General features: G+C 34.2%; 1 protein-coding gene across 1 annotated transcript; it reads left to right on the top strand.

The window, feature by feature from the left end:
* The first annotated feature begins 335 nt into the window (after positions 1 to 335).
* On the top strand, positions 336 to 6,653 carry LOC18437077 (polypyrimidine tract-binding-like protein). The gene is made up of 3 exons (XM_006847296.4): positions 336 to 1,050; positions 5,152 to 5,361; positions 5,975 to 6,653. The coding sequence occupies exons 1-3, from the start codon at positions 691 to 693 to the stop codon at positions 6,284 to 6,286; spliced, it is 882 nt and encodes a 293-aa protein (XP_006847359.3). The 5' UTR covers positions 336 to 690; the 3' UTR covers positions 6,287 to 6,653.
* The last annotated feature ends 5,930 nt before the right edge of the window (positions 6,654 to 12,583 follow it).

The raw sequence follows: 12,583 nt of genomic DNA on the forward strand, positions 1-12,583 counted from the left end.
ATAGAAAGTGTATTTTTAGGAAAAAGTGAGAGAACAAGTTAGGTTGGGGGTAAGTTGCATGAAAAGTATAGTCTTGAGAGTTTTTTTGTAATTTTTCCAAAACAATATATAAAAAAAATTTAAACATGTCTAATGTTGGTAATATCAGACCGAGAAGCAAACTAAAAAAAAATTAAAACATGTATGATGTTGGTAATAAGTAATCTTGAAGAAAAAAAAAAAGAAGAGGGAGCAAGTATTCAATAAAAACATTAGAGCTTTTTATATTTTTCATTTTGTTTTTGGATCCGCATGGAAGTAGCTCAATAAAGTAAGTAGACCTTGTTTTGAACCCTGTACTATCTGATTACCCAAAATCAAGAAAATAAGTTAAAGGGTTGGAGAGAGAGAGAGAGAGAGGGTGCCAAGAGGGAGAGGGGGAGCCACTGACTATCTCGACACATGTCTCTTCCTGTGATACGTGGCACTATGCATGGGAACTCCTCCGCCTAGGAACCGCGAGTATTATCCCACCAACATACCACGTTCCTGCTCTCCTCCACCCTCAAAACATACACAATCTCTGTCTCTGTGATTAACTGCAAGTTCCTAACAATACACTGAAACAACTCAAGGAATTGTATCCTCTTCAATCTTTATTAAAAAGTACTGGTAGCTCTCTTTCTTTACCTCTCCTGTATGTGTTAAGCCATGGTGAAGCTAGCTTCTGCCCGCGAAAACCGATTGTATGGACCGCCTCCTTCTCATAACCGGTGGGAGTACATCAACGCCGGCCTCTATATATTTTGCTCCATTCTTTTACTTATAGGGTGCTTATTAGAACTGTTCAGCGGTGTATCGAGGTCTGCACTTGTGATCCTCCTCATATCTGTTGTGCTAATGGCGGCCATTAACATGCACGACCTCTTTGCTCACCTTGCTGGAATTGATTTCCGTTTGTCATTGATTGGAGGTGACAAACAAATCGCCTTAGTGGAAATTGGAGCACCTTTGATACAAATGCTCGGATCCATTCTCACTTTTCTTGGTCTTCTTTTTCTCGTAATTCAGGTTAACATTTCTTCATCTCTTCATGAAGTTTAGATTTTGAATTTTGGGACCATTCTTTTTTTTCTTAAGAAAGAGAGGACTAGGCTGCAATATTATGGATCACACATGTTTTGAGTGCTAAGCAAAAGATGTTGTAAATTGGACTTTGATCCTTAGACTTTCTTACTTCATGGAAAAATATGCGTAGATCCTTGTGGTTATGTTAACAATATGCTCATGTGGATTACACTATCAAATAGAGAGTTGATGAGTCTGATGGATAGCAGGACATACGTGAATTGATGAAATGTTGGGTCGGATCAGTCCATCCATCACTGTTCCGCGGATTGATCTAACTCACAACCGACTGGTCAAATCGGAACCGGGCACTAGCCAATCCGGTTTTGGCCGGTTTTGATGGTCCATCGGAGTATTTTAAAAAACAATTTTAAAAAGTATATCAAACCTAAAAAATAAGGGATTTGTTTGTAATGGGTTTTTTTAATATATATTTTTTATCATTTTGGGAAATATTGGAAACAGATTTGGTCAACGAATACTTATGTGTCCAATTTTTTCCATTTATTTTGGAATTTTAGAAAATACCCTTAAGCACAAATCGATATTTTAAATGCACTTTTTCACTACTTTTCGACTTCATTTGGATGTTTTTAATTATATTTTAAATATATTTTTCATTTTCTTTTGTAACCTTTTTGTACTTTTTTTAAAAAAAAAATTTAACACTTTTTGAACTGGCAGGGACCTGGCCGGTTTACCGGTTACTCGGACAAGGCCCTTGGCCGGATTCCGAGGCCGGTTTGATAATTGGATTATTGGTCATGACCACTTTGATCATGCATACGGCCCTCTAATTCAAGCACCATTGGCAATCCCTATGATTCCATTCTTTAGCAACTCATTTTCTTTCGCATTTCTGGGTAGGCTAGTTGGGATTTCGAAACTTGGATGATGCAAGTATAGCCCTTAACTCACTAACCAATATGGCAAATCAATACAATTTGTGGGGAATGAGGACAGTTTCCAATCCATCTTTGGACTATCATGTGCAGGGTTTGTTGATTATGTATAGCTTCTAATCTGATGCCACATTGAACAAACCTTTTCTTTCCTTTTTTTCATTTTCTGTAAAGGAAAACGTTATATATTGTCATGATGGAAGTATATTGACTATAAATTGTCCAATACGTATGAGAGGAATTATGTAGAATGTAATTAGCTATTTAAAGTTAAATACAAATTACTCTTTATGGATCTAGATAGGTGACATTACTCTTTATGGATCTAGATAGGTGACATAGTTTGGGACCCTTGAGCCTATTTATTGTTTCGTATGCAATCAAGTTGAAAGACCCTACAACTAAGAGAAATTCATTCCCAAGAAATATAGTTCATGATGTTAGGTGAAAGGGATAGGCTCCTACACAAGTGTGACATGAGAAGTGGACATAGAAAGTAAGAGTTTTGCTGCATTTAGGGATTTTAGTTATGTTAGGTTTTAGGAAGTCTCCTACACAAGTGTGACATGCGACGTGAACATAGAAAGTCAGAGTTTTGGTGCAGTTATGGATTTTAGTTATATTAGGTTTTAGGTTCTTACAGGGACTAGGACATCAAGGTGTTGGGCCTCATACTGGTTTTCAATATACGAGACCTAATGGAAGTAAAACTAGGGTTAGGTGATGCATTATGCTTTTCGAGGTCATGACTTTGCACCAAGATATTTGTTCAGGGTGAATCAAAGCTTAGGTGGTACTTCGAGATCTACAACCTTTATCTCTATGTTTTTTTGTGCTAATGTTTCAGGCTTCAAATTGTGGTTGAAAGCCTGCTAGAGAAATGAATAACAATTCTTTTTCAATGCATATTGGGTTCTTTCTTTTCATTTTTGAATTCGTGTTGTGGTTGAGTTTTAGAATTAGTCTCCTGAAGTTATTAGGTTTTCAGAAACTAAGCTTCTAATCCTAGATGAATTAGAAACCTTTTGAGTCTATTTGCTTTTCAGAGTCTCTAGGAGTTTCCTTTTATGCTTTTAACAGTCCATGTATAGGTACAGTAGAACTTGAAACTATCTGTAAATACTTCTCACTACTGGCCTACTGATGTTCAACTCAAGAAATAAGATTTGTTTTCTAATAGTGGTGAGGGGCCATATTTAGAGGAGAAATTCATCAAATTTCTTCGCAGAGTCACTCTCTCTGTAAAGAGATTTGAGGAATCTCCTCTTAATTAGTTAAGCAATTTGATGATTCCTCGAGTCTAAATTTATAGTTGTAGAGTTAACTCTCTCTTCTGATGTAGCACATACAAATTCCATGATTCCCGCAAATTCGTCATCTATTCCAAACCCTCTATAAAGCTCTTGCCTAACCATGTAAACAGTAATGAGTTACCTAAAAATCTATCTTCACCATATATTTACCCTCCAGAATATTCAAACTTCAGATTAATCAGTAATTTAAACCCTAGAATTTTACTCATCATCCTGCTATGTTATTGGAATTGCTAAATCTATCTGACAACTTAATATTTCCTTATGATGCAGCACATCTACCCTAGAACTAAATTAGTCACTCATGAAAACCCTTTTATAAACCTTGTCCAAGTCTCTACAAACTTTAGGTGAACTTGTTCGAATGTTACCCTGACCGTATACCTATCTACATCCTAAATAGATTGGGAAATAAAATTCATCACAAATTTTTTCTATAGGCTTTCAGTCATGATTTGCAGTCGGAATCATTAAAATTGTGCAAAGTCCGTAGAGATAATAGTTGTAGATTGCTAAGCAATCTTCAATTTAAGCTATATATTACCTTGAATGGACATCTAACTGAAAAGTTACATTCTATTGCTAACTGAATCAACTTTCTAAGTTGAGGATTCTCATCTCTTTTGAATAATGCAAACCCAAGATCAAGCATAAATAGGTCGGTAACAGAATCACCCCAGCTAAGTGAAATGGGATGGGAGATTATTGTCATCAAAGAGATGAATTCAATTGCATCGATCTCTTCCCTCCTTACCACCAACAGGGAAATGCAGACAACCTGCCCACATTGAAATGATGTTCTCATCATGATTGGGGGACATCATGTATGTTAGTTTAAACTAGTTTCCTTGACATGTATTGCACACTCATGGAAAGCGACAAATGCACAATCCTAGTGAGATAAAATTAGAAACTAAAATCTTTCGAATTCCAGCTAGGGTTGACAATCTCAAACAATCTTTCTCTCTCTCACAACTAGCGGGACATGCCAGGCTGTACTAAAGATCTATCATGTTCTGTCATCTTGCCAGGGTAAAGCCTGACACAGACCAGAAATATTTGGCAAGGCCAAGCCAAATGCATGCGAACTGGCCGAGGCCCGCAACCCAGCCTGCAGAGGATCGTGGCCAAGGCCAACCTTGGTTGTATATGACAAAAAAGAAGAAGAAAGAGAATGAAAGAAAGATTATGGCCAAGGCCAAGCTCGGTCGTATCTGACAAAAGAAAAAGAAAAAAAAGATAGATTGAGAGGTTCAAAGCTGAGTGTCTTACCTTACCAAGAGCAAAATTATAACCATTGAACTTTTTCTTAAACTGATAGCAAATGAAGGAATATTAACTTTTGTTTACTTAAATTCACCCGATTCAATAACTTGTCATTAGGGGCTTGAACCCACACACTAGCACTCAGTGACAACATTTTAATCATGGACAAAGTGACTAGGTAATCATTGCAATGAGAAATATTAGCATTTCATTTAGAAACATTGTGTTGCGAATTAAATGGGTCGGGCTCAGGACGTCCAAAGCCCTTTCTTGGGCCTTGGTGGGCAAAGTAGCTGGGCCCAAACCTGGACCATGTCAGCCCTAGTTTAGTGGACCAGTGGGCCTTTTCCAGCCATTTTTATCCCTGTGCACACCCCATGTGAATTCCCTATATTAAGACAAGGGTAGTAAGGGAACAAAGTAACGTGAAAGAGGGGCAATGATAGAAGGATTTATCCTTCTCCTTCCATTTATAACAGAAATGCTTTTCGCTCTCACTGTTTTTTTTTTTTTTTAAATTTCAAAATTGGTTCTCCAACTTGATATTTTTGTGTGATTTTCAGGTGGACAAAGGGAGGCATGGCTTAAGCTTGTTGATAGCAGGGCCAGCCTTATGGGTGTTGGGTTCGATTCACAACTCTTGCCAAGTGTATGAGAGAGCAGACAGTTATATGCAAATATTGCAGAAAGCAGTCCACCTCCCCTTTCTCTTGGGCAGCTTACTCTTCTTGGTGGGAGGCATCCTTAGTGTCATGATGACCCATGATACATTGGTATAATCATTCCCTCTACTTATGATTTTGCAAATATTTAGGTTTTACTCTAGCAATTCATCGGAACCCCAAGGTCAAGTTACTAATCCCAGGACGGTTTACTTAGGTTTGATTCCTTAATAAAGTACTCACTTCTAACTGTGGTAAAGCCATAAGATATGGTATATATGGGATTGTATATTATGAGACCATTCATCGAGGTCATAGTCACTCTTAGCCATCTAATCTATTATGTATGTTACAACTTTCGAGAAATTTTATTTGGAACTCTGTGCCCCATCAATGATACATCCTTAACTGCCAGATTTCATATCCAACAGTCAACGATAATTGTGACCTCCTTGTATTGAAAGTAAACGGTTTCATTTCCCATAACATATTTATTCTCTTGCATATAAAGACATGTCTATCCATGCATGTATGTGCATCCTTCTACATATGTGCATCCAGACAGAATATTATCTATGTATTAATTCATGCATGCATTGATCAACTTGCACAGACAAGAGAAACATGCATTCACGTATTTCTAGGTGCATATGTGTGTTGAATTCCATGTATTATGGAGATTATAGTGCACGATGCTAGCAATGGAAGGTCATTGATGGTGCAGGACAGGGGTTGGGGTCTGTTTGGTGCAGTCGGGAGTTTTCTGTTTTTGTTCGGGGGGATGGCGAATGTCCTTAAAGTTTTCAAGATGCAAGGAGTGATGATGGATGTGGGGAGGCTGGAGAAGCTGAGGGGTGGGGCGCAGGAGAGGCTATACAGAGAGAGAGAAGGGAGGCTACCACTCTTATTAGATGAACAAAGGAGGAGAACGATTCAGCACCACCTTCCCGACAGCTCTTTACCAGCCACAACCTCATCAGCCCCGACCTCTACTCCATACAAAGATGTCTTAGTCGGCATTACAAGAGATTCTTGAGCACCACCGTTGTTGCCCTATATTTTCAGCAGGTTCTTCGAGGTCATAACCACGAAGATGCCCCTGACTGTTGTCAGGTTATGTTCCATTTTCCATTAATATCCATGGTAGTGGTCTATGAATCATGAATTCGATTGCAAGGTTTTGCTTGTTTGCACGATCGTCGTCATCATCATCCTTTGTTAGTGAGTGTGGTTATTACATATAAAGTGGTGAAACATTTGTATTATGAAGACTTTGTTCATGGGAAACCTCTGTACTTGTTCATCAAATAATTCTTATTGCGTCTCCAGCTGCATTGTAAACATTATGCTTTCGAATAATTTAATTTGATTGAATATTATCAAATGGGCACGTTCCCATGATCCATCCTCGGTTATGTTACGATGAGATTCTCCCTTTGTAGATCTTGTTACTGGAAGCTTAACACTAATATGAGAGTGTGTTAAGTGATCAATATTTTGTTTATAGGTATGTTTTATAACCTGAATTCAAAGTTTGGGCTATCAAATACGAGCGTTAGTATTTCGATCAAATGTTTGGAAAATCTGGCTCTAGGAACTCGAGTTTTCGACCGTCGATAAGTCAGCTCTGGCTAGGAACTCGAGTTTCCTGCAAGGGTTCCGAAACTCGGCTCTAGGAACTCAGGCCCTACCCCAGTTTGAGATACTGTGGTCCGAGCAAGTTTGAGTGGACTCACTTGAACTCTGCAGGAGTATACATCGGATGGTAGAATCCAAAAATTTGGAGAAGAATCTTGAAAAAATATTAAATTGAACTTATGTAATCAAGGCAAAGTAATATTAGTGTAAGAAAATATGTGCAAAACATGTGTAGAGAATCTTTAAAATAGACGTGAAGAGTGTTTAAAATAGAATATATGAAATACAAGCGAATGAAGTATATTTTAGAAATGGGTGCGGTTTCTATAGAGCCGAGGCTCTAAACATTCAAAGTAACGCTAACATTCAAAGTAACGCTTCTTCAAATAGTGTTGATGAGAAATGTGGTTTTAATATTGGAAATAATAGCCTTAAAATATATTTTTATTTTTATTTATAAATTTAAATATTAAAAAACCGGTTTAAATTTATAAAATTTAAATATTCAAAAAACAGTATAGATCTGCATATCTATGAAAATTTGAAAATTTAGAAAATTGTCTGTCTACAAAAAAAAAAAAAAGTGTTGTAAGATGTATTATTTTTAACACTTAAAATTCATTTTTTTTGTTATGTCCATAAATTTTGATGTCGAGATGATGAATTTGAGAATATTTGAGCGTCAAAACTGCCTCGTGAAATTTTTCGACGTGGGATTGTTTAAAGCCTCGGCTCTCTACAAACTTTTTGAAGCGCATGGGTATATTTCATTTTGCTCAGGAAAATATTAGGGGTAAATTAAAAAGGTCCCTTTAAATGATAGTCAAAGCGACGGCTACACGAGTAAAAAGGTCAGCCACTTTATTTTGGGATGCGGTTTACATGGAGAAGGCTTTAAACAATTAAAGTAAAGTGCATCAAAAGTAGTTTTAGTACTGAAAATCTTTGTGATACCCTTAAAATATATTTCAAAATTTTAAGTTTAAAGAATAAGGTAGATTGAGCATATTTATGAAAACTAAAAAATCTGGAAATTTGATAGTCCAAAAATGCATTATAAAATGTATTATTTTTAAAAATTGAAATTTATTTATTTTTTTCATGTTCATGTATATTGATGTCGAGATGAGCAATTGAGGAAATTTGAGCATCAAAACAACCTCTTTTAACGAAAGTTTTGATGTGCACTCTAATTTGATTGATTAAAACCTCACACTTATATAAATTTGTACATTTATTTTATTGTTATTGTGTTATGGTTCAAAAATACATGATATTTAGATTCTTTCCCCGTGATTTTTTTTTTTTTTTTATTTGAAGTTTGTCCTTAGTTCGATATTTAAACATCGAATCACTTATAAAAAATATTGAACACCTATGTTGTAGGGTTGTTCGATATTCCAAACATTTCAGCAGCCCTATACTTTTTAGGCGGTCTGCTGTTCTTTTAGAAACTTCGGACCGCCTTAAAAATGAGGTCTACAAACATTGGAATGTCCTTTTAGTAACATGGTATGTGTCCGTTGATGTGCAGGTAACGTGGTTCCCTTAACATTCACCACTTAAGGCCAATTAAGATTGGACATGTATTAGCACCAGTGTTTAAAAAACGCCGAGTCGAACCGGACTCGCTCGGTTCGACTCGGGAATCGCCATGGACGGATCGAATTGGCAAAAAAAACGGGAATCGTCCGGTTCTAGAGAGAAAGGGACGATTCTGTACAGTGACTCGCCGATTCACTGTACGGAATAGGCGAGTCCGTACAGTGAATCGGCGAGTCCGGTAAGGAACCTTTTTTTTTTTTTTTTTTTTTTTTTTTTTTTTTTTTTTTTTTTTTTTTTTAAAAAAAAAAAATCCATGATAGATTTTTTTCTAATACTTGATCGTTTTTTTGTAATCCATGATCGAATTGTTTTTTGTTGTTTTTGTAATCCATGATCAAATTTTTTGTTTTTTTGTTTTTTTTTGTAACCCATGATAGAATTTTTTGTAATCCATGATCAAATTTTTTGTTTTTTTTTTTTTTTTTTGTAACCCATGATAGAATTTTTTGTAATCCATGATCGAATGTTTTGTAATACATGATCGAAATGTTTGTTTTTTTTTTATAATCCATGATCGAAATGTTTATTTTTTTTTTTGTAATCCATGATCGAATTTTTTGTTTTTTGTTTTTTTTGTAACCCATGATAGAGTTTTTTGTAATCCATGATTGAATTTTTTGAAATCCATGATCGAATTGTTTTTTTATTTTTTTTGTAATCCACGATTGAATTTTTTGTTTTTTTTTGTTTTTTTTTTTTTGTAATCCATGATCGAATTTTATGTAATCCATGATCGAATTTTATGTAATCCATGATCGAATTTTTTGTAATCCATGATTGAATTTTTAAAAAATTTGTGATTTTTTTTTTTTAATCTATGATCGAATTTTTTTTGTAATCCATGATAGAATTTTTCGAAACTTTGTGATTTTCTTTTTTAATCCATGATCGAATTTTTTTTTGTAATCCATGATAGAATTTTTTGAAAATTTGTGATTTTTTTTTTTTAATCCATGATCGATTTTTTTGAAAATTTGTTATTTTTTTTTTTTAATCCATATTATTCAAAGAGAAAATGAGAGAGATGATGATTCTGAGGCCACCCTATCCCAGCCATATTATTCACATATCGAGTCCCAACAGCAACAGTGTAGGGATGAGCACGACAGTGCAGGTGAGCATGAAGGATGGACAATCTTCGAGGATTTTAGATTGGGAACGCAACAAAACACTAACACTCAGGGATTTGAGCATAGTAAGACGCCTGCTAATATCGATGATTCGTTTTTAGATCGAATCAATGAATTGTTAAACGAATTTAATCAATGGCACCAGCGTGACCAAGAAGAACAATAAGGTCATCTATCATTTTATTTTTAGATCATATGTTACTAATTTTATGCTTTATTGTAGTCCATGTATGTTGATAAACTTATTCCATGATAATTCTATATTTATCCTTTTGTGTGATGTAAATTAAATGCTGAATGGCGGTTCATGCAGGGAAAGAACATATCAATATTCGCATATTCATTCAAAAACATGAAAATTCTTAATGGAGTACCCTCATTTCTTATTGAATTCCTGAAAAACAATATTTATAATGAATTTTAATAATTTTTGTGGATTTTTTTTAAGCTTTATTCTGACCGATTCACCCGATTCCCAATCTGGATCGCCGATTCGCCGATCCGGATCGGTTTTTTGGAAGCTCGATCCGGGTCACCGATCCTTTTTTTAAACCATTGATTAGCACTAATTAACATGGCTCCTTTAATATGCACCAATTAAGATTTGACCAATTAATGGGTCCGATGTTTGGCGTTCCGAGAGACATCGAGTTGATTTTAAACCTCATTTTTTTTCTTTAAAGATTTTGGGCGGTTTGATAATCCTAATATTAGACCAACTAAAAAGTGGAGGGCGGCGGCAGTTCGATGGTTTGAACCAATAGTTTAAAAAACTGATCGGTGACTCGGATCAGGCATCCAAAAAACCGATCCGAATCGGCGAATCGGCAATTCGGATCGGGAATCTAGTGAATCGGTCAGAATAAAGCTTAAAAAAAATTTGAAAAAATTATTAATTATAAATATTATTTTTTAGGAATTCAATAGGAAATGAGGGTACATTTTCATGTTTTTGAATGAATATGCGAATATTGATATGTTCTTTCCCTGCATGAACCGCCATTCAGCATTTAATTTACATCACAGAAAATGATAAACATAGAATTATCATGGAATAAGTATATCAACATACATGGACTACAATAAAGCATAAAATTAATAACATATGATCTAAAAATAAAATGATAGACGACGTTATTGTTCTTCTTGGTCACGTTGGTGCCATTGATTGAATTCGTTTAACAATTCATTGATTCGATCTAAAAACGAATCATCGATATTAGCAGGCGTCTGACTATTCCCAAATCCCTGAGTGTTAGTGTTTTGTTGTGTTCCCAATCCAAAATCCCCGAAGTTTGTTCATCCTTCATGCTCACCTGCACTGTCGTGCTCATCCCTACACTGTTGCTGTTGGGACTCGATATGTGAATAATATGGTTGGGATAGGGTGGCTTCAGAATCATCATCTCTCTCATTTTCTCTTTGAATAATATGAATTAAAAAAAAAAAATAACAAATTTAAAAAAAAATCGATCATGGATTAAAAAAAAAAATCACAAATTTTCAAAAAATTCTATCATGGATTACAAAAAAAAATTCGATCATGGATTAAAAAAAAAAATCACAAATTTTCAAAAAATTCTATCATGGATTACAAAAAAAAATTCGATCATGGATTAAAAAAAAAAATCACAAATTTTCAAAAAATTCTATCATGGATTACAAAAAAAATTTCGATCATGGACTAAAACAAAAAATCACAAATTTTCAAAAAATTCAATCATGGATTACAAAAAATTCGATCATGGATTACAAAAAATTCGATCATGGATTACAAAAAATTCAATCATGGATTACAAAAAATTCGATCATGGATTACATAAAATTCGATCATGGATTACAAAAAAAAAAAAAAACATAAAAAAACATAAAATTCCATCGTGGATTACAAAAAAAGAAAAAAATAATTCGATCATGGATTTCAAAAAATTCAATCATGGATTACAAAAAATTCTATCATGGGTTACAAAATAAAAAAAAAAACAAAAAATTCGATCATGGATTACAAGAAAAAAAAACAAACATTTCGATCATGGATTACAAAAAATTCGATCATGGATTACAAAAAATTCTATCATGGATTACAAAAAATTCGATCATGGATTACATAAAATTCGATCATGGATTACAAAAAAAACAAACAAAAAAAAACAAAAAATTCGATCATGGATTGCAAAAAAAGAAAAAAACAATTCGATCATGGATTACAAAAAATTCAATCATGGATTACAAAAAACTCTATCATGGGTTACAAAAAAAACAAAAAACAAAAAAAACAAAAAACAAAAAATTCGATCATGGATTACAAAAAAAAAAAACAAACATTTCGATCATGGATTACAAAAAAAAAAAAAACATTTCGATCAGGGATTACAAAACATTCGATCATGGATTACAAAAAATTCTATCATGGGTTACAAAAAAAAAAAAAAAAAACAAAAAATTCGATCATGGATTATAGGAAAAAAAAACAAACATTTCGATCATGGATTACAAAAAATTCGATCATGGATTACAAAAAATTCTATCATGGATTACAAAAAAAAAAACAAAAACAAAAAATTTGATCATGGATTACAAAAAACAAAAAAAAAAAATTCGATCATGGATTACAAAAAAATCGATCAAGTATTACAAAAAACTCTATCACAGATTACAAAAAAAAAAAAAAAAAATATTATGTTCTTCCGTACGGGACTCGCCGATTCCGTACAGTGAATCGGCGAGTCACTGTACAAAATCGTCCGGTTCTCTCTAGAACCGGACGATTCCCGTTTTTTTCACCGATTCGATCCGTCCATAGTGATTCCCGAGTCGAACCGGGCGAGTCCAGTTCGACTCGACGTTTTTTTAAACACTGGTTTGAACATTGAATCCATCTATTAATATAAAAAAAATAAAAGAAATAAATTTAATATATAGTCTAATGTTTAAAGCAGTGTTTAAAAAAACGCCGAGTC

This window comes from Amborella trichopoda, chromosome 1 (assembly GCF_054954075.1).
Source record: "Amborella trichopoda isolate Santa Cruz 75 chromosome 1, AtrichopodaSantaCruz75HAP2 v2.0, whole genome shotgun sequence".
Classification (NCBI taxonomy): domain Eukaryota; kingdom Viridiplantae; phylum Streptophyta; class Magnoliopsida; order Amborellales; family Amborellaceae; genus Amborella; species Amborella trichopoda.